Here is a 22,500-nt window from a genome sequence, read left to right on the forward strand (position 1 = left end):
ACCACCACCACCACCACATTTTTTTTCTACACCACTACAAACCTGTCTACATGTGTGTGTGTGTGTGTGTGTGTGTGTGTGTGTGTGTGTGCGTGTGTGTGTGCGTGTCTAAGTGAAGAAGAGAGAAAGGGCAGGTATAGGCTGTTGTGTGTACGTTATCATTAGGCAGGTGTGTGTAGGTGTGTAGCCTCTGAACTTACTTGTCCTAATGCTACATATACGGTAGGCCAATTACACACACACACACACACACACACACACACACACACACACACACACACACACACACACACACACACACACACTTGCAAATATACTTAAAAAGGAAGGTATCAGATTTTGGCCTTGAGTTTGGAGGAGGGGAGGGGGAGGAGGTGACTGGGTGTTGTGTACCTGTGTGGTGAGAGGACGGGGAGGAAGAGGAAGAGGACTAGGAGGGAGGAGGAGGAGGAGGGAGGGAGGGAGGGAGACTGGGGAGGTAAGCATTATATATTATTGTCTTTCTTTGTCACTAATTGTTGGTATTATTGTTGTTATTATTATTATTATTATTATTATTATTATTATTATTATTATTATTATTATTATTAGCAAACTTTCTCTTCTTTCCTGATTACCAAAGTTTCTGAGCATTTCACAAAAACGAACAAGTGAAATTGAGGAGGAGGAGGAGGAGGAGGAGGAGGAGGAGGAGGAGGAGGAGGAAAAGGATGTTGAAATCAAGGAGAAGGATGACAAAAGGAAGGAGAGAGAAAAAAATGGGAAAAATAAAAGAGGAAACAATACAACGTTAGAATGAATTACGCTGAGTCACTTTTTTTCCCAGACGTGACAAAAAAAAAAAAAATGAATGAAGGAAAAAACTAACTTTTCTTTATTTTTTCTTTATTTTCATTAATATTTATTCTACCTTTCCTTATTTCCCAACCCTTCATGTTTACTCTCTCCACTTTTCTCTCCCTCACTCACTCTCCCTCCCTCTTTTTCCCTCCATCTTTCCCCCTTTTTCCTCCTCCTCCTCCTCCTCCTCCTCCTCCTCCTCCTCTCACTCTCCTAACCACACCCAGTAAAAAACAAAAGAGGAACTTGTAAATAATTGACGAGACGAAGAAAAAGAAGGAAAAAAAAGAAAGAAAAAAGAAAATAGGCAAAAAGGATAATGATAATAACTTCCACGAACACACACACACACACACACACACACACACACACACACACACACACACACACACACACACACACACACACACACACACAGGCGCCACCCGTGTCTGCCCCGTGGCGCCAGCTCTCCCTCTCCTCCTCCTCTCGGGAGTTAGTTAGACTGTGTTATTGTATTTCTTGTGCCATTCTTTACCCTCAGCTGTGTCTAGTGGCCAAGAGAGAGAGAGAGAGAGAGAGAGAGAGAGAGAGAGGGTGGTAGAAAGTGGAGGGTGTTTTCTTGTTACCAGGTGAGGCCTTATTCTCCTCCTCCTCCTTCCTTATTCGTCCTCCTCCTCCTCCTCCTCCTCCTCCTCCTCCTCCTCCTCCTCCTCCTCCTCCTCCTCCTCCTCCTCCTCCTCCTCCTCCTCCTCCTCCTCATAAAAAGTCTTCCTAGAACGAGACAGATTGTTGTACTACCTGATTTCCTTTTTTCGTCTGTGTTTTTGGTGGGTTTGTTTGTTGTGTAATGGTGGTGGTGGTGGTGGTGGTGGTGGTGGCGGTGGTGGTGGTGGCAGCCTTGTTGTTGTTTTATTTTTATTATTCTTTGTTATTTTTCCTTCTTTTCGTTTTTTTCTCATCTTTGTTCTTATTTTTTTTCATGTTCTTGTTCTTTTTTTTTTGTACTCCTTCCCTTTCTCCTTATGAGACAGAAACATCACCATCATCAGCTTCATCAATAGTAGTAGTAGTAGTAGTAGTAGTAGTAGTAGTAGTAGTAGTAGTAGTAGTAGTAGTAGTAGTAGTAGTAGTAGTAGCAGCAGCAGCAACAACATCAATAGTCAGCTTATAAGTACCTATGTATGATGTCCTCCACCGGTACACCTGTCCTGCCTCCTTAATTATCTACCTGAAGGAGGCACCCAAAACTCAAGGCCACCGCCCCTCACCCATCTCCCCTCATCCCCTTCCCCTCACCCCATCTCCTCACCCCTTCACCCATTCCTCATCCCTCTGCTTCTCGTCCTTCCTTCCCTCATCATCTCAGTCCTTCCTAACCTAACCTATCATTGTTTACCACCACCACCACTACAAAGAAAACACACACCTCCACACCACCACAAGGATACGCAACTCATTACCATCACCACATCACTACCACTACATCATCACCATCATCACCATCACTTTGTATACCGATCAGTGTTTACTATGCTCCATTTCGCAACACACTAGGGAGCTTGCAACACTCGGCACTGTTTCTATTCTTGCAACACTCAAGATGCAGCACATGACTCACTTGCTTGTGTTTAGAATTGACAGGTAGAGAAATAGAGAGGTAAAACAGATAGGTGGAAAGACACACACACACACACACACACACACACACACACACACACACACACACACACACACACACACACACACACACACACACACACACACACACACACACACTCAACCTCGCCCTTGAAAGCCTACACGCCACATACAGAAACAGATAGCAAAAATACACAGCTTTTGACAATAATGGTGTGCGTAGGTGTGTGTTTGAGTTAAGCTTAAGTAAGGTGAGGTTAGGTAATGTTAGGTTGGGTTGGGTTGGGTTGAGGAAAGGTAAGATTAGGTTAGGTTAAGTTAGGATAAGTTAGATTAGGTAAGGTTAGGTTTGGTTAGGTTAGGTAAGGTAAGGTAAGGTAGGCGCCTAACGTAACTTTCCTGTCTCTCTCCTTGTATAGCGACTCACACACCTGCCTCCTCCTCCTCCTCCTCCTCCTCCTCCTCCTCCTCCTCCTCCTCCTCCTCCTCGTCTTGTTATTGTTATGGTGTGCTAATTACAACCTGTCTCACCTGTTTTGTTGCTGTTTCTTGTTACATATTGCTTATTTGTCTCCTTTGTTTCTTAGTGGTGGTGGTGGTGGTAGTAGTAGTAGTAGTAGTAGTAGTAGTAGTAGTAGGAGTAATAATAGTGGTGGTGGTACTGACTATTCATTCTTTTTTTTCTTTTGAGAGAGAGAGAGAGAGAGAGAGAGAGAGAGAGAGAGAGAGAGAGAGAGAGAGAGAGAGACACTGATTGACTGACTTCCCCATCATTTCCCTCCTTCCTCACCCCCCACCCTGACTTCCTTCTCCCCTCCCTCCCTTATTTCCTTCCCCTTGACCCTTGAACCCCCTTTTTCCCACCCCAGCTGAGAGAGAGAGAGAGAGAGAGAGAGAGAGAGAGAGAGAGAGAGAGAGAGAGAGAGAGAGGGGGGAGGCCGGAAGTAATTGAGGTGATATATGTTAGCGTAGGTGCGTCAGTGGTGAGGGGAAGGGAGGGGGTGAGGGGACGTGTTGTGGGAGGGGGAGAGGGAAAGGTGGGGAGGTTAGGAGCTGTTACCTAAGCATGAAGGTGCATTATTTTAAGTAGTAGTAGTAGTAGTAGTGGTAGTGGTAGTGGTAGTAGTGATAGTAGTAGTAGTGGTTGTTGCTGTTGTGTAGGAGAGAGAGAGAGAGAGAGAGAGAGAGAGAGAGAGAGAAGAGATTACAGACACATATAGAAAAAAAAGTGCACGAAACAAAACAAGGTAAAAGAAAATAACAACAAGGATAAAGAAACAAAAGAAGAGTAAGAAATTTCAAAGAAAGTAAATAAAAAATGAAAAAAATATGAAAAAAAGGAAAAACAAAATCAAATTACCACATAACGACCACACCATCACCACCACCACCACGACCACGTCCCAAACTCCTTAATTTTCCCCCTATGTGTGTGTTGCCTCCCTTTACCACTCCGTCACCAACCCGTCACCACTCCGTCACCGTCACCCCGTCAGCAGGTACGCAGGTGATGGTTACGGTACCGGGAATCAGCAGGGAGGGGCAAGGGAGGCCACCTGACGTCCCATTAAGCCAGGTGGTGGAGATACAGTGGTTAATTCATCTTACTCATTGCTTCCTTCTCTTTCCAATCTCATCTCGTGTGTTTAAACTTAATTCCTCGTTTGATATTCGTTTTTTTTTATTTCTATTTTAGCATCTTTATATTCTTGATCTTTTCTCTTTATTTTCTTGTGTGTTTTTTCCTTTATTTGCTCTCGTTTCGTTCTGTGTTTCGTTGTCTTAGTGGGCGTTGTGTAAGGCGTGTTTTCTGTGCATGTATTTGTCGAAGGATCCCGTAGCGCTAACATTTTCTGTGTCGTGAAAGAGAACGAAGTATTTTAGCGGTAACTAAGTGAGATTCAGCGTGTGTGTGTGTGTGTGTGTGTGTGTGTGTGTAATTCACTGTTTGATCTGCTGCAGTCTCTGACGAGACAGCCAGACGTTACCCTACGGAACGAGCTCAGAGCTCATTATTTCCGATCTTCGGATAGGCCTGAGACCAGGCACACACCACACACCGGGACAACAAGGTCACAACTCCTCGATTTACATCCCGTACCTACTCACTGCTAGGTGAACAGGGGCTACACGTGAAAGGAGACACACCCAAATATCTCCATCCGGCCGGGGAATCGAACCCCGGTCATCTGGCTTGTGAAGCCAGCGCTCTAACCACTGAGCTACCAGGCCGTGTGTGTGTGTGTGTGTGTGTGTGTGTGTGTGTGTGTGAGTTGAAATTTTTCGTGGTATTCGCTTTGAAATATCACCGCTGTTGCTTTTTACAATATTAACAATGATAACATATGGAGAAACGTTTAAAGATAACTGAAGAGGCGACTTGATAGTGATAATGTCCCACAGATCCTGACATTTGCAGAGAACAAGTAGTAGTGTCTGTGTGTTAACTTATTTACAGCGAATAAGAAGAAAGTATTTGTGTATTGTCTTATTAAAATGTGATATAAAAAGTGATAGCAAATTGTTGAGATATATAAATGTTAATCCTCTTTTGTAACATGACGCGTTTCTATATTCACTCTGCTTACTATTTGGTGATTTTGTACAGCTTCAGAAACCCATGTGGGGGATTGAAATAGTGAAGACTGTAGCTATTAATCTTCTGACCTCCATAGAGTCTTCGTAATGTCAATAAAATAGTCTAATCGTATACAAATCTCAAGGTAAAAATGTGTTTCTCTACTGAAGGAATTAAGATAGTATGAATAATTGTAGTAGTAGTAGTAGTAGTAGTAGAGGTATTAATAGTAATATAAGTAGTGTTAATAAGAGGAGAAATGTCAAATATTTTATCATATACTAGAAATAGGAAAGAAAAATAAAACGGGATGTAAGAGTGCTAATTTGCGTTTTCTAAGAATCTAATCGTGAAATACTTAAGATTGTGACGCAAATATTACAAGGAAGGAAAATGGTAGAGTTTGGGGGGTATCCGGTGACAGGAAGTGGTGGTGGTGGTGGTGGTGGTGGTGGTAAAGTTTCTAATTTGGTAAAGGTGGTGATAGATGTATGAAGAGAAGTGTGTGTTTCACTGTTTGATCTGCTGCAGTCTCTGATGAGACAGCCAGACGTGTGTGTGTGTGTGTGTGTGTGTGTGTGTGTGTGTGTGTGTGTGTGTGTGTGTGTGTGTGTGATACGGTTTTCTTAGGCGTATGTAAGTGTGAATGCCCTTTGATGTTGTCGTGTGTGTGTGTGTGTGTGTAGGCATATGGCGTTATGGAGGAGATTGCGAGACAGATATTAATGGCGTCAAAATGCGTATCACCGCGTATTGTTGTGGATGGTGAAAGGTGTGTGTGTGTGTGTGTGTGTGTGTGTGTGTGTGTGTGTGTGTGTGTGTGTGTGTGTGTGTGTGCCTATATACCCTCCATCTCTCTTTTTCATGCAGGTGATGTGAGAGAGAGAGAGAGAGAGAGAGAGAGAGAGAGAGAGAGAGAGAGAGAGAGAGTTAAAGTTTTCGATTTAAAGTCATGAAAAAATGTGTCATACCTTCCCTGCCTTCCTCCATCACTCCCTTCATCCCTCCCTCCCCTTCCTCCTTCCTCCTCCTCCCTCCTTCCTCCTCCCTCCTCCCTCCCTCCCTCCCTCCCTCCCTCCCTCCCTCCCTCCCGTCCTTGCCCTCTATTCCCTTCACGCTTATACCTCACGATTCCTTTACTTCACCCTCCCGCCCCTCCGGCCCCTCCCGCCCCTCCCTCTCTGCCGTTCTTTCCTCCCTCCTCCTTTTTTTCCCCTCCATGTCTTAACCAACACCCTCTTTCTCTCTCTCTCTCTCTCTCTCTCTCTCTCTCTCTCTCTCTCTCTCTCTCTCTCTCTCTCTCTCTCTCTCTCTCTCTGTCTGTCTGTCTGTCTGTCTGAGTGTCACGTAAAACATACCAGGAATTCAAACAGACACACAGACAGACGGACAGACAGGTAGAGAAACAGCACAGGTAGAGGATAGACAGACATGTAGAGAGAGCACAGGTGTACCAGGAATTCAAACAGACAGACAGACAGACAGACAGACAGGTAGAGAGACAGCAGAGGTAATTTGGATTGCTTCACTCCACAGGTAACGCTAATAAGAGGTCAATTACGCAGGTACACAGGTGATCGTAAGGTAATGGGCTTACTCTTACCTTACTCTTTCCTCTCCCTCTCTCTCTCTCTCTGTATGTGTCTCTGTCTATATTTCTCTCTCTCTCTCTCTCTCTCTCTCTCTCTCTCTCTCTCTCTCTCTCTCTCTCTCTCTCTCTCTCTCTCTCTCTCTCTTTGTGTGTGTGTGTGTGTGTGTGTGTGTGTGTGTGTGTGTGTCATTTCTTCCTCTTCCCACCATCCTGTGCTTGTTCGCAGTAAATATCCTAGTTTTTTTTTCTTTCTCTCTCTCTCTCTATTTCTTTATCTCTCCCTATCTCTCTCTTTCCCTTTCTCTTTCCTTCCTTCGCTCTCTTTCACTTTCTCCTCTCTCTTTATTGTGTTTGTTCTCTTCTTTTTACGTTCTCTCTCTCTCTCTCTCTCTCTCTCTCTCTCTCTCTCTCTCTCTCTCTCTCTCTCTCTCTCTCTCTCTCTCTCTCTCTCTCTCTCTCTCTCTCTCTCTTTTCCCTTTAAACAGGACCAGAATTATCTTAGTCACTCATTACCAGCATCCCATTTTCTTTACCACACCTGTAATGAATTTAAGCCTAAACTAAACTATTTCCTCAATATTCAAATACCTTACGGAAATAAATAAATGAATAAATTGATAAAAATCGTATCCCGTTTTCTTTACGTATACGCAAATCTTGTTTTATGATGTATGGTCAGAAGAAATGGAGGAGAAAAAGAAAATAAGGAATGAAAGAAAATATATGATAAAAGGAAGAGATGTTTATAGGGGTCCTTGTGTTTGTGTGTGTGTGTGTGTGTGTGTGTGTGTGTGTGTGTGTGTGTGTGTGTGTCATTGCTATGGCATCACTTTCCCATGCACTCCTAATCTCATTGACATAACCTACTTATCAGGGAAGGTGCGGGAAGAGGAGGAGGAGGAGGAGGAGGAGGAGGAGGAGAAGGAGAAGGAGGAGGAGGAGAGAAACAGGATGGGGAGATAAATTTGGTATGAGTACTACTAATGTGATATATGTAGGGACGAGAAGGGGAGAGAGGGAGAAGTAAATATAGACTTATTAATGTGATATTGGAAGGGAGAGAGAGAGAGAGAGAGAGAGAGAGAGAGAGAGAGAGAGAGAGAGAGAGAGAGAGAGAGAGAGAGAGAGATACAGACGAGGGGAGTAAATAAGGAGGGAGAGAAACAGGGTGTGGAGGTAATGATGGAGAGTTGTTAATGTAAGGAGGAGGAGGAGGAGGAGGAGGAGGAGGAGGAGGAGGAGGAGGAGGAGGAGGAGGAGGAGGAGGAGGAGGAGGAGGCGGAGGCGGAGGCGGAGGAGGAGGAGGAGGAGGAGGAGAATGGAAATTATAGATGGGGAGAAAATGTGAAATATGGTTTGGAGAGAGGAAGGAGGAGGAAGAGACGGATAAGAGAGGAAGACAGGAGGAATAACAGAGCGAAGAGAGATAGGAAGATGAAGGAAGTTAATCTGGAATGATGCAGAAATGAAGGAAGATGAAAAAAAAAGAGGAGGAGGAGGAAGAAGAGAAAGTGAAGGATGGAGAGATACAGGTAAAAAAAAGAAGAAGAGAAGAAAAAGGAGGGAGAAAGAGAAGAAGACGAAGGAATAGAAAGAAGAGAGAATATAGAAGAGAAAAAAAGGAGATGAAAGAGAAGATGAAAGAGAACCAGTAAAAAGAAGAAGAGGAAGAGAAGGAGAAAAAGGAGGAGGAGGAGTTGGAGGTGGAGGGTCAGAGAGTGAGGCTGACATCATAACCAACCCGCCAGTCAGTCAGTGTTACTCGCGCAGTTGGCGAGTTAAGACGTGGCACCTCACGCTCCTTCATCTCTTACCTAGCCACCAGGTGTGCTCGCCGGCCCTTCAGCTGCGCAGCGCTCCAAACCAGTGCATTCATTAAAACTCGTGCGAATTTTTACAAGTTGGAGCGAGTGATTGTGTGGAAAAAGGTGGAGCTTGTGTGGCGGAGGACGAGTGGGACTTAGTCAAGGACGAGCCTGGAGTCCCACTTGACCCTTCGTTATGTCACTCTCGAGGGTTTGAAGGAGGAGGAGGAGGAGGAGTGATTAAAGGAAGAGAAAGACGAGAAATAAGACGAAGAATGAGAAATCACGTGTGTTTTTTTCAGAGAGAGAGTGTTTGTATCTTGTTTATTTTCTTGTTTGTGTGTGTGTGTGTGTGTGTGTGTGTGTGTGTGTGTGTGTGTGTGTGTGTGTGTACGAGGAAGGAAGTAATTGTGTTGTTTATGTTATGTGATATGTATGTTTAGTGGTTGCAGGAGGAGGTGTGTGTGTGTGTGTGTGTGTGTGTGTGTGTTGGTGTGGGTACGCATGTGGGTGTGTTAATGTATACTGCTATGTGTAATGAATACTTAAACATACACACACACACACACACACACACACACACACACACACACACTTTCAATCTTCACTGGTTAATAATGGTGTGAAATTCAGTTCTTACTAATCTCTCACCTGCTTTATCACTGATTGGCTTTCTCTCTCTCTCTCTCTCTCTCTCTCTCTCTCTCTCTCTCTCTCTCTCTCTCTCTCTCTCTCTCTCTCTCTCTCTCTCTCTCTCTCTCTCTCTCTCTCTCATACCATATCAATGCACACACACACACACACACACACACACACACACACACACACACACACACACACACACACACACACACACACACACACACACAATAACAATAGGGCATTACAGACTGAGAAAACCTACAAATGTGTGTGTGTGTGTGTGTGTGTGTGTGTGTGTGTGTGTGTGTGTGTGTGTGTGTGCGTGTGTGACCTCCATGTGAAGTACTACCGGTGAATTTTTTTTTTCTTTGCCTTTTTGTATGTTATATTCATTCTGACCTTTATGACCTTTTGACCTTTTTTTTGACCTGACGCGACGCAGAGAAGGTGAAAGTTTTGTAGGTACTTTATTGAAAAACTCGCCTTTAAATCACCACATTTGAAAAAATAAATAAATAAAAAACAATAAGAAAAAAGACGAATAACAATGAAAAACCAAGATATGAACACGAACAAAAGTGAAAACTAAAGAAAACGAAGGAAAAATATAAAAAGTAAGAAAAAGGAAGCAGGGAAAGGAAGGAGGAGGGAGAGTCAGAGCGTGGCATCCCTCCTCCTCCTTGTGACCTTTGACCCCGCGACCTGTTGTGACCCGGAGTGATTATGTTCGATCTTGGGTCAGAGCAGGTGGTGGTGTACCAGGAGGCGGTTCCCCACCACCTACCCTCCACCCTCACGCGGTACTACCTCAAGGTGACCTGCCTGTCCCCGCGGCACCAGGGCAGCAGGTGAGAGAGAGAGAGAGAGAGAGAGAGAGAGAGAGAGAGAGAGAGAGAGAGAAGCTTATTACACTAACACCAGTATAGATAGACAAACGAATAGATAAATAGATAAATTGATAAACAAGACAACAAAAATACAGAGAGAGAGAGAGAGAGAGAGAGAGAAACTGTTTGTATTTGTGTGTGTTTGTTTTTGCTGTTTATTTTCTTGCTAACATATTTTTTTTCCTTTTTTCTGATTTTGTTTCTTTTCATCTTTTCTTTTTGTTCGTTTTTTTTCATTCTTGTCATCCTTATTTTTCTTCCTCCTACCTTCCCCATTTTCTTTGTCTTTTTCTTCTTTTTCCTTCTCTTTCTCCTTTTTCTCCTCCTTTAATATTCCTCTCGTTGATTTATTGTTTGTGAGCGCATGGGTGGGTGGGGGGGGAGCCTTCACCTTTACTACCCGGAATCTCTCACTGTAAAATCGATGAATATAAGCAATTTAACCTCACCAGTCACTAAAACACACGGAACATTCACCATCTTGTTTCTCATTTGTGTTCTATTGTGCTTGTCATTCCCTCTGCCCACCCTCCCCCCATCCAGCCCACCCCCACCAAACTCGCGGTCCAGCTCAGGTAACACTAGAGGCAACGTAACACCTTCACCTGTAACACAACACTTCATTACCCCCAAAGGCACGCAACACTTAGGGAACAGGTAACACTGACATCACAACACTAGTCTCTTACAGGTAACACAACAGCAATACTAGAGAAGTTACGGCAGCGCTCTATTCATGTGTGTGTGTGTGTGTGTGTGTGTGTGTGTGTGTGTGTGTGTGTGTTTATCCATGCATGACTATTCGGTTTGCCTGTTTTTATTTTACGTGTTTTATTTTATTTGTCTTCGTTTTTTTTACTTGTTTTCTTTTATTTTTTTACCTGTCTGTCTCAAGGTTATGCCTACCTGAGGTGTTTGGTGGTGGTGGTGGTGGTGGTGGTGTCGGCGGATATTTGCGGTGCTGGAAGGAATTTATCGATAATGGTGCTAATGTAAATTCTCAAAAATAACTTGTAAATCTTTGTTCAAAATATGCACCAGAGATTCCTTAAAAAACTGGACTGGTGATCCTTGAATTTGGGTGATAAATGAGTTAAAAATCGTTTATATCTTGGCTATTTCCTCTTTAAACATTAATGAGAGATTTCATAATATTTTGATGCATGATTTGTTTACGTGCAATTCTTTGTTCAAAATAGACACTAGAGATTCTTTGTACAACTGGGCAGTGTTCTTTAAATTTGGGTTATAAATATGTGAGGGTGGAATTGTTAAACTTTTCGCTATTTCCCCTTAAAACACGAACGACAGATCCCACAATACTTAGTTACATGATTCGTTTACATGATTTCTTGAAATTTTTAGTACCTTAGTCGACTTTCTTTAAAATATAAGTACTGAACTCCTTTCCTAATTACAGAAACACCCTTAAAATTAAAAACCCGTGTCGTTTCAACTAGTCCCCTTTGAAAATTGTGAAGGTGCAGCGTGGAAATGCTTCAGAATACTTGCACACGTTTTTCATATTCATTCTGCTTAGTATTTGGTGATTTTATACAGCTTCAGAAACCTATGTGGGGGAATTAAGATAGTAAATACTCTGGCCATTAATCTTTTGACCTCCATAGACCCTTCGTAATGTAAATAAATCTCTAATCACACGCAAAACTCATGATTCGTCTCTGTACTGAAGGGCTTAAGTTATTCAGACCACAGAGAGCGTCACCATTCCCAGCGGAACAGCCACGCTCCGGAACGCTGGCCAGGGGTGTGGGCGCCGCGATGCTCCTGGCCACTCATTACTTACCTGGCGGGGGTGAGACGAGATTACCTGGATGACATTACCTGGAGATTACCTTGGCGGGATAAAGTAGTGGAGGTTCAAGTAATGGAAGTGGGAGTGAGGTGGAATTGAATAAGTGGACTTGTGGATGTTGCCAATTACTGAGGTGGAAGGGAGAAGGATGGGAGGAGGAGGAGGAGGAGGAGGAGGATGATGTAAAAAAATGAGTGTAGAAATTAAATAACTAGAGAGAATTTGTACATGCAGCGAACTTGTGATAAAAAAGAGGAGGAAGAGGAGGAGGAGAAGGGCGAAGACAGGAGACTAAGCGAAGAATAAGGACATGAGGCAGGAGGGAGTGAAGATGGAGGTGGTGGAGGGGGAAGTGGAGGTGGAAGTAATAGAGATGAAGGTAATAGGGAGGTATAGGTGGTGGAGGTGAAGCTGGAAGTGGAGGTAAAGGTGGTGGTGGTGATGGAGGTGTAGGTGGAGGTGAAGGTGGTGGTGGTAGAGGTGGAGGTAATGGAGATGGAAGTGGACAGGTGGACAGGTGGAGGTGGACAGGTGCAGCAGGTGAGGCGTGGAGGAGACGGTCATTTCAATCAAGGTGTGTAATTATGTGACTTTTCTTTCTGGGAGTGTTGGTATCTCTGTTCAAATTCTCCCTTTTTTTTTTCCGGAATGTTGGTATGTCTGTCAAGATTCCCCGTGCTTTTTATGGGGGGTGTGATGGGGGGGAGGTTAGAGAAGAAAAAAGTTGGAATTTCAGTCAAGATTCTTTTACTTTTAACTTTTTTTTCCCTTTTCTTTTTTCTAAATTATTTCAGAATTATACGATTTTTTTTTTTTCAGGCATTTTCGTCATTGTAAAGTTTGATATCGTCTCATTTGTTGCGGTTCTTGCTAATATTTTTTTTGCCGCATATCTGTGTGTGTGTGTGTGTGTGTGTGTGTGTGTGTGTGTGTGTGTGTGTGTGTGTGTGTGTGTGTGTGTGTGTGTCCTTTCACGTCTTGCTAATCTATATTTCTTAGACTTATATCTGTGTGTTTGCATGTACTTCCTTTCACTTCTTGCTAATCTACTTCACGTATATCCTGTTGCCTTGCCTTCCGGATGTGGTAAATATTTCTTAAGCATCCTTCAGAAAAAATAAATACGCGATATCTCATTAAAGAAAAACAAAAACATGTGTCCTGCTGATATTCTTCACGTTTTTATTTGAACAAAGTATTTCTAAAGTATCGTTCAGGAAAAATAAAGGTAAACTCGATATTTCAGCTTAATTTGTAACAGAAAAATATGAAACACGTGTACTGCTGATATCCTTCGTTCTTATTTGTATATCCGCATGTAATCCAGACGTTGTATTTCTTAAACATCTTTCTCGAAAAAAAAATGTAAAAAATCAATATGTCATTACAGAAAAGCAAAAAAAAGAAAAAATAAATAAATAAATAAAAAATAAATAAATAAATAAATAAATAAATAAAAACATGTGTCCTGCTAATGTTCTTCAAGTTTTTATTAGTATTTCCTCTTGTGTTCCAGACGTATTATTTCTAAAGCATCATCAAGAGAAAATAAAGAAAAACTCGATATCTCAGCTCCATTTAGAACAGAAAACAAGTGCTAATATTCACATATATATTTGTATTTTTCTCTTGCATCCCAGACATACTATTTCTGAAGCACCAGGAAAAAATAAAGAAAAACGATATCACAGCTTCATTTAGAGCAGAAAAAGCACAAAAAACACGTCCATAAATCTAGCAAATGTGAGGTAAAAAACAAGGCAATGATAAAGCTGCCTTTCCTTGCTTGAAGTGGTTTAATTCCAGGTGGTGTTACAGTTATGATAGCGAGGAGAGCTGCGCCTCGCCACCCCAGCCCGTGTTGCCTCGCCATCAGTGGGTGAATAGGAGGAGGTAACAAGGTGCAACTGACACGCACGCAACTAGAGACAACAAGAAAATGAATGAAGAAAAGTAAAGGCAACTGACGCTCACGAGGAAACAGGGAGTTAAGTGAGATATGACATAAAGACTGCCAGAAGATGCAAAGTAAAATAAGAAAAGGAAATATGATCTAAAGACTCGAAGGAAATAAGAAAGGAAAGTAAGATATAATTGACACAAAGACACTAGCAAAGAATAAAATAAAGCAAGAAAGAGAAAAATGATCCATAGAAGAAAAATAAAGAAATTGCCTGAAAAAAAAGAAAACAAAGGAAAGTGGGAAGAAAAATACAGAATGAAATAAAAAAAATGAGAGAATAACATAACAAGAAGAATGTAAGGAATAAGATCCGACGACGCGATAATCAAATATAAGATAAGATACAAGTTAATCAAGCAAGATCAGAAGGTGCAGATAACAATGAGACACTCCCGGTAGCAAACAACAATAAGTGAGATAAGAAACTACACCTGACATCAACACATAACATAAGCAAGCAAGAAAATTAAGAAAAGAAAATGCAGACGAGCAAAACAAGGAAAGAGTAAAACGAGGAAAAGAAACACAACACAACATGAAGCAAGAAAATCAAGGAGGAAAAGAAAATGTACATAAATAAAAACAAGAAAAATGAATAAGACAAGGAAAATAACAACCCAGCCTGAAGCAATTAAGAAAATCAAGAAAATAAAATAACAAACATAAAACCGGAACCAAGCAAAAAAAAATCAAGGAGGAAAAGAAAATACACAAACAAAACAAGAAGAGTAAGAGAAAAAAAAAAAAAAGCTAACATCCACATAACACAAGACGAAGGAAAAAATAAAGAAAAATGACAAAGCTGTGCATTAAACATAAATTGGAGACAAGTAGAAGAATTTCGTCATACTTTTTAACTTTTTTTTTGTACTTGGAGCATCTGGCGGCTAGCAAACGAGCCTTACCTTCCACAGCGTCAGTATTCATGCCTCGGAACGTGACTCACTTCACGGGGGAGATAATGCAGAGAACGTGGGACCGAACTTTGAAACGCTGCAGCCTCTTGTGCAGCTTTCAAAGGCCACTGATGTTGATAGTCTGATTCACAACAGTGTTTTTTCTAATTGATAATGAAAAGTACTTGTTATTTTATCCCCTAGATCTACAAACACATCCCCACAAAATCTCGGTCACTTCCACTGTAGTCATTTTAAACGTAATGGCTACAAATAATTCAGGTTTCCAAGAGTGTTTTTCTAATGGGTAATGAAGAATGCTTATTATTTTATCACCTAAATCTAGAAATACGTCTCCCAAAACCTCAGTCACTTCCACTAGTCTTTTGAAACGCTGTAGTTGTTCCTTAAAGGCTTCGAAGATAACTCAGCTTCCCAAGAGTGTTTTTCTTATTGATCATGAAGAGTACTTGTTATTTTATCACTGAGATCCAGAGACACGTCCCCCAAAATCCGGTAACTTTCAATAGAGTCTTCTTAAATGTTGTAGCGGTTTCTTAAATGCTACAAAGATAACTCAGGTTCCCAAGAGTATTTTTCTAATGGGTAATGAAGAATGCTTATTATTTTATCACCTAAATCTAGAAATACGTCCCTCCAAAACCTCAGTCACTTCCACTAGTCTTTTGAAACGCTCTAGTGGTTCCGTAAAGACTACAAAGATAACTCAGCTTCCCAAGAGTGTTTTTCTTATTGATAATGAAGAGTACTTGTTATTTTATCACTGAGAGATCCAGAAACACGTCCCCCAAAATCCGGTAACTTTCAATAGAGTCTTCTTAAATATTGTAGCGGTTCCTTAAATGCTACAAAGATAACTCAGGTTCCCAAGAGTGTTTTTCTAATTGATAATGAAGAGTACTTGTTATTCTATCACCGGAACTAAAACACACATCCCTGAAAATCCCGGTAACTTTCGCTACAGTCTTTTTCAACGCTGTAGTGGTTCCGTAAAGACTGCAAAGATAACTCAGATTCCCAAGTGTTTTTTTCTAATTGATAATGAAAAATACTTGTTATTCTATCACCGGAACCAAGAAACAGGTCCATTGAAGCCCCACTAACCTCCACAACGTTCTTCTTAAACGCTGCAGTTTTGTATCCACTGATTTTAAAGGCCACAGAGATGATTAATTGTATTCAAATATTTTTTCTCTAATTGCTAATGAAAAACACTTGTCAGGCTATCACTGGAACCACGAACACATCCTGGAAGCCTCGCTAACTTTCACTACTGCTTGAGAAAGGAAGTGGAGACGAGGCACTTAAACTTTTGGCAATAAGCTTTGGGCACATAAATCATACCTGGAAACCAAGAACCAGATTTTTTTTTTTTTTTAACTTTCTCTTTGCTCTTCATTCACATCTGCAATCAATAGTCTTCTTTACGAGTTTCTGAATAAGTATTAGTATTTAAACAGCAGAAATGGCTTTAATTCATAACATTTTCAGGTGTTATTTTCATTTTTTTCTCTCATTTTTGTTATTACTATTTATCCTGTGTTTTATAATTTTCATGTATAGTTTCCTTTGCCCAGGTAATGAAAGTCTTCTCTTCCAGTACAATATATTCAGTATACTTAATTCCTTCGGCACTGGGACGCATTTTTACCATGAGTATTGGGTACGATTACACTATTTTGTTTACACTAGCAAGGGCCTATAAAGATTAGAAGATTAATGGTCGGAGTCTTCACTATTCTAATCCTAACATGAATTTGTGAAGCTGTATAAAATCACCAAATAGTAAGCAGAATAAATATGAAAGTGTGTCCTGGTACTGAAGAAGTTAGCTAACGAAGTACAACAGTGGGATAAGGTACGAAGGATATATGGATGCATACGATACCGTCTTTGTTGACATTTGCACCACTGCACCACAACACACATTAACCCATTCAGTACTAAGATGCGTTTCCATATTCATTCTGGTGACTGTTTGGTGATTTTATACAGCTTCAGAAACTTACTTGAATTAAAATAGTGAAGACTGTGACCATTAATCTTCTGACCTCCATAGACCCTTTCGAATGTAAATAAAATCGTCTAATCATACCTAAAACTCAAGATAGAAATGTGTCCCAGTACTGAAGAAGTTAAGGACAGTGACAGAGGGCGATGGGACAGTGATAGGACATTGGTAGGACAGTGACATTAGGAGCGGCATTTTTGAAGCTCCGGGAGGTCACGAGGTCACAGCTGGGTCACGGGGGGGGGTCACATAAGGGCAACGTTCTGCAATCCACCCACACCTGACCTCCATCACCTATAGATTAAGTATTCCACGTTGTTCACGCTTCACTCTTACTCTTCGTCGCTACCTGCCTCTCCCTCTCTCCCTCTCTCCCTCTCCCTCAAGTATTGTTAGGCAGGAGTGAAGTAACCGAGCCTCCCTCCCTCCATGTGTGACTCCTCCATTCTTCCTGCCCCTCCTTCCCTCCCTTTCTCCTTCCCTCCCTCCTTTATGTGCCGTCTCCCTTCCTCCCTCCATTCTTCATGCCCTCACTTTCCTCCCTTTCTCCCCTCCTACCTATTTCTTTCCTCCCTCCTATCCTTTCTTCTCTCCCACCTACATCTCTTTCTCTCTCTCTCTCTCGTTCTCGCTCTTTTCTTTCTCCCTCCTACTTCCTTCCCTTCCCTTTCTCTTTTTTCCACCTTTCTACTTTCTCTCTCTCTCTCTCTCTCTCTCTCTCTCTCTCTCTCTCTCTCTCTCTCTCTCTCTCTCTCTCTCTCTCTCTCCAATACATAAGAGTAAACGTGACTTCTCCTCCTCCTCCTCCTCCTCCTCCTCCTCCTCCTCTTCGGGTCACGTGACTGGTGGCGGGGTCAAAGGTCAGGCGTATAGGAGGTCACAGAGGTCACGTGGTGTGGTGTGTTGCTTACAAAACTTTGGTGTGACTCGCTTTGTTGTTTGTTTTGTCTATTGATTGGTTGCGTTGTTGTTGTTGTTGTTGTTGTTGTTGTTGTTTGTCATCGTCTTCTTCTTCTTCTTTTTCGTCTTCTATAATATTTGTTTTGCTTTTATTTTCTATATTTTGCATTTTTTTATATTTACTTTATATTTACGTTGTTATTAATCATAGTAACATTTTTATTCATTACTGTTGACACGTCCATTAAAACCATCATTCTTTTACTATCAGCGGCCATTAAACTCTACATTAATCAACCCAGCACCTTTTTATGAATTTTCTTCAGTCAACCAATCACAGAAACGTAAAAATTTAAAACCACAGCGCACAGGAAACCAAGAAAACGGGAATGCGAAAGAAAATGGGGAAATATCAAAGGGGTATCTACTCTAATATTTAATTCTTAGGGTCAGTCGAACACAATGAGGAGAGAAAATAGAAAAAAAAATTAATGGCGTTCTGTTATCAAATGCGTGGAAAATTGATAGTCGTGGTGGTGGTGGTGGTGGTGGTGGTGGTGGTGGTGGTGATGGTGAAGGAAGGGTCGGATGCTGTTAATAAGACCTGACCTCCACCATACAGGATGCTCCACCTAGCCTTGGGAGATGAGTGGACAGCAAGAGGAGGAGGAGGAGGAGGAGGAGGAGGAGGATGAGAGAGGATGAGGAGGAGGGAGGAGGAGAGAGGATGAGAGAGATAAAGAGAGGAAAGGTGAAAGAATAGAGGTGGTGAAAATGAATGGATATGAGAGAGAGAGAGAGAGAGAGAGAGAGAGAGAGAGAGAGAGAGAGAGAGATGCACTCTTCTTCGTGTTCTTCCTCCTCCTCCTCCTCCTCCTCCTCCTCCTCCTCCTCCTCATCATCATCATCATCATCATCATCATCATCATCATCACCACCACCACCACCACCACCACCACCACCACCACCACCACCACCACCACCACCATCCCATATCATTCCCCCAAACTCTTATCATCTCTGTCCCCCCTCTCTGTCCCCTCAACCCTCCTACCCCGTGCCCCGACCCCCTCTCCCCTCCACCTCTTCCCCCTTTCTTCCCCAAAACAAAAGGACCACCGCTTAAACCTCAGGATGTCCTCTGCCCCAGCCCCATCAACACCCATCCTGCCCCCCCCCCGCCGTAAACATCCCTCTCCCTCATCTCCCCACCCTGTCATCCTGCTTCCACGAATGATTTAGGGCACCGGACACACACACACACACACACACACACACACACACACACACACACACACACACACACACACACACACACAGAGAGAAGGTTACAATCCCCTGTTATTTGTTTGTCCTGCGCGCTTTTACGTAACGAAGCACAACAGAACATTGCGCAGTCATCGGTCAACACAGCAGAGAGAGAGAGAGAGAGAGAGAGAGAGAGAGAGAGAGAGAGTGTGAAGGATAGTTTTCGTTTATGCAAATCTTATACGTTCTTGATTCTCTCTCTCTCTCTCTCTCTCTCAGGAAATTTAAACAATGGCTTTGTACTCGTTATCAAAATCAGTCATAATAACTTTTTCCTTCCTCCTCCTCCTCCTCCTCCTCCTCCTCCTCCTCCTCCTCCTCCTCCTCCTTTACTGTTTTCCCTTGTACTTATAACTTCCCTGAAAATACATAACCACCACCACCACCACCACCACCACCACCACCACCACCTGCGCCAGAGCAACACAAACAGCACTCTAACACAACAACAACACAGCAAAATTCCCACGGCCAACACACACAGCTCCTTGTATTGTTTGCTTCAAAAATGAGGAAGTTTACCCCCTTCGTGAATGTGTTCCGTGTTTGTGTAAGACTAGGAGGAGGAGGAGGAGGAGGAGGAGGAGGAGGAGGAGGAAGAGGAAAGTGGTAGTGGTGGTTATGGTGGTGGTGTTAATAATAGTTGTTATAGTAGTGGTGGTGGTGGTGGTGGTTGTAGTAGTTGTAGTAGTAGTAGTAGTTGTTGTTGTTGTTGGTGGTGGTGGTGGTGGTGGTGTAATTAGGTATAAGGAAGATGAGAGGAAAAAAGAAAAGGAATTAGAAACGGAATGACAAAAAAGAGGGGAAAAAAATGAAAGAGAGTAAGAAAGGAGAGAGAAAAAAAAGACGAGAAACTAAGGAGAGAGAGAGAGAGAGAGAGAGAGAGAGAGAGAGAGAGAGAGAGAGAGAGAGAGAGAGAGCGTCAGTCAGCCCTCAGTCAGCAATACAAAAAGCTCAAACAATATCACCATCACAACAAAACGAAAACCACCAAAGAGGTAAATTTCAAAACACCGGTACAATCTTATTTTTCTCATTTCTTTCCGTCAATGTTTCTCTCCTTTGCTGACGTTCCTATTCGCTCCACCGACTCGGAATGGAAGGAGAGACGTGTGGAGTAAAGGGTGGAATGGGCGAGGCAAGTGGATTAGATGTGGAGTAAATGGATGAGTCAATGGATGAATGAAGGCAATTATAAGAGTAAGAGTGAGTGAGTGAATGAGTGAGTGAAGTAGAGCAAGGCAGATGGCGTATGAGTTAGTCTGTGAGAGAGAGAGAGAGAGAGAGAGAGAGAGAGAGAGAGAGAGAGAGAGAGAGAGAGAGAGAGAGAGCAAACCTTGACAATAGGAGATAGAGACAAAACAACAGGTGAATAATCTAGAGATAGGAAGAGATAAAGAGAGAGAGAGAGAGAGAGAGAGAGAGAGAGAGAGAGAGAGAGAGAGAGAGAGAGAGAGAGAGAGAGAGAGGCACTAGTACACACAGGCCGGAAGGGTGAGAGATAGTGAGAGAGAGAGAGAGAGAGAGAGAGAGAGAGAGAGAGAGAGAGAGAGAGAGAGCCAGTGTCTTTATCAGAAACCGTCATAGTGTCACTCAAACCAGTGCCACTATTCTGCCCCCTCGGTGCCCTAAAGTCTAGCACTGGTGTTATTAAACTTTGTGCCTTGGTGTTGTGAAGTTATTATCTGAAGTGTCTGAAATGGTGTTGACTGACTGACTGACTGACTGACTGACTGGTGGTGGTGGTGATGATGTGACGTTTTCAGTGTTATGGTGTTGTGGTGATGATAATGGTGGTGCTCGGTGGTTCATGGTGTTTGAAGCCATGTCAGTATTGGTGTTGTGATTAGGTGTTGCAAGGATAGTGGTGTTGATGGTGTGCTATGGGCTATAGTGATGTATGCCACTGAGTCCTGGTGTTAATTTCGTCTTTCAGGTGTTGCTTTTGGTGTTGTGGTGATGGTTATAATGGTGTAGACGCTCGTAGTGGTGTCTAGTGGTGTTGTATACGAGTTCCATTAAATAGTGGTGGTGTTGAGGCTGCCTTCATCTCAACACCAAGTAACCAGTGTTGACCATGGCAGGGGAGAAAGACGAGGTGATGAGTGGTGGTGCTGGTGCCATTGGTGATGAGGCTGGTGGCGACATTTTAGTGAGTGGTGGTGACAATTTAGCAGGGGTGGAGGTGGTGGTGAGCCCTGGGGATAGTGACGAGGTAGGAGGTGGTGACAGTGATGAGTGTGTGGTGTTGACTGGACGTGACGATGTGTTTAAAGTCCTCCTGAGACGGAAGGATAGCAGTGACCAGGAGGAGGAGGAACACCAAAAGGAACACGGAGGAAGAAAAACTCCTTTATAAAAATACGACTTGAGGAGGAGACAGAAGAAGAGGAGGAAGAGAAGAGGAGGAGGAGGAGGAGGTTGATGGAGTAAGGATGAGAAAGAAGGAAGGTCCAGTGTCCCAATGCCCTGCTTGCTTGGGATGTCCAGATTCACGTACAGAAAGGTGTGTTTTAATTGGTTTACTGATGGCGTGTTTTCATTGGCTGAGAGAAGGACAGGCAGGGGAAAGACGTGATATGATTGGCTGTTGGTGACGACAATGGAAAGGCTTTGTTTTATGCTTGCTTGTGTGTGTGTGTGTGTGTGTGTGTGTGTGTGTGTGCGCGTCGTGAGATGAGTGTTGAAAGGTTAAGATTTTCCACTTCATTTAATCGCCATAATGTGTGTGTGTGTGTGTGTGTGTGTGTGTGTGTGTGTGTGTGTGTGTGTGTGTGTGTGTTAATATTATAGATGGTGAGCGTTGCATCACATGTCATCATTGTCTTTAAACACACACACACACACACACACACACAGAGAGAGAGAGAGAGAGAGAGAGAGAGAGAGAGAGAGAGAGACCGGAAGGAATAGTGAGGGAGAGAAGTAGAGCGAGGAGGAGAAGGAGTAGGAGGAGGCAGGTGTGTTGTGGGGGGTGACGAAGGCAGGTGTCAGAGAGAGAGAGAGAGAGAGAGAGAGAGAGAGAGAGAGAGATTAAGTATTTGTATTATAACAACACTCTATCGTCTCTTATCTACCAGTGTCACATCTGTTTACGTGTCAGTGTTGTTTGTTTGCCTCAGACCGCCTGTTTGTATCCTTGTTTATCCCTGCTGTACGTGTTATTGTTCTGATTTTTTAATGTTAACCTCTCCAGTACCATCCGGCGTTTTCATATTCATTCTGGTTACTATTTGGTGATTTTATACAGCTTGAGAAACTTATGTGGGGATTGAAATAGTAAAGACTCTGGCCATTAATCTTTTGAGCTCCATAGACCCTTCCTAATGTCAATAAAATCGTCTAATCACACCCAAAACTAAAGGTAAAAATGCTTCCCAGTACTGAAGGAGTTAATAAGGAATAGTAGTTTTTTGTTTTGTTTTTTGGATTCAATGAAAGTTATTGCTTTTTCTAATTTTGATTCTGTAATTTCAATATTTTTACTAATTATCGCTAGAAAATAGAAATAGTGTAGCTACGCATTATTTCCCATACACTAACTCTTTTTGTTCATGTCGCTGTGGATTTCAGAATTTCCTTTAGATTTATTTCCACTTCCTCTCTTACTAACACACACGCA

The 22,500-nt window shown here is 42.5% G+C and overlaps 1 protein-coding gene across 6 annotated transcripts in view; it reads left to right on the top strand.

Moving 5' to 3' along the window:
- LOC123509991 (IQ motif and SEC7 domain-containing protein 1-like) overlaps positions 1-22,500 on the top strand; it is a 186,231-nt gene that overhangs the window by 65,130 nt on the left and 98,601 nt on the right. Inside the window, exons 1-2 of one of the 6 annotated variants that reach the window (XM_045264642.1) lie at positions 8,344-8,454; positions 9,519-9,924. The exons of 4 other annotated variants lie outside the window; for them this stretch is intronic. In XM_045264642.1, coding sequence (XP_045120577.1) covers positions 9,800-9,924 — 125 coding nt within the window. In that variant the 5' untranslated portion in view covers positions 8,344-8,454; positions 9,519-9,799. Of the gene's footprint in view, positions 1-8,343; positions 8,455-9,518; positions 9,925-20,455; positions 21,385-22,500 lie in introns of those variants that run through there. One more of the 6 variants, XM_045264644.1, reaches the window with a different exon arrangement.

Source organism: Portunus trituberculatus, chromosome 28 (assembly GCF_017591435.1).
Source record: "Portunus trituberculatus isolate SZX2019 chromosome 28, ASM1759143v1, whole genome shotgun sequence".
NCBI classification, from domain to species: Eukaryota; Metazoa; Arthropoda; class Malacostraca; order Decapoda; family Portunidae; genus Portunus; species Portunus trituberculatus.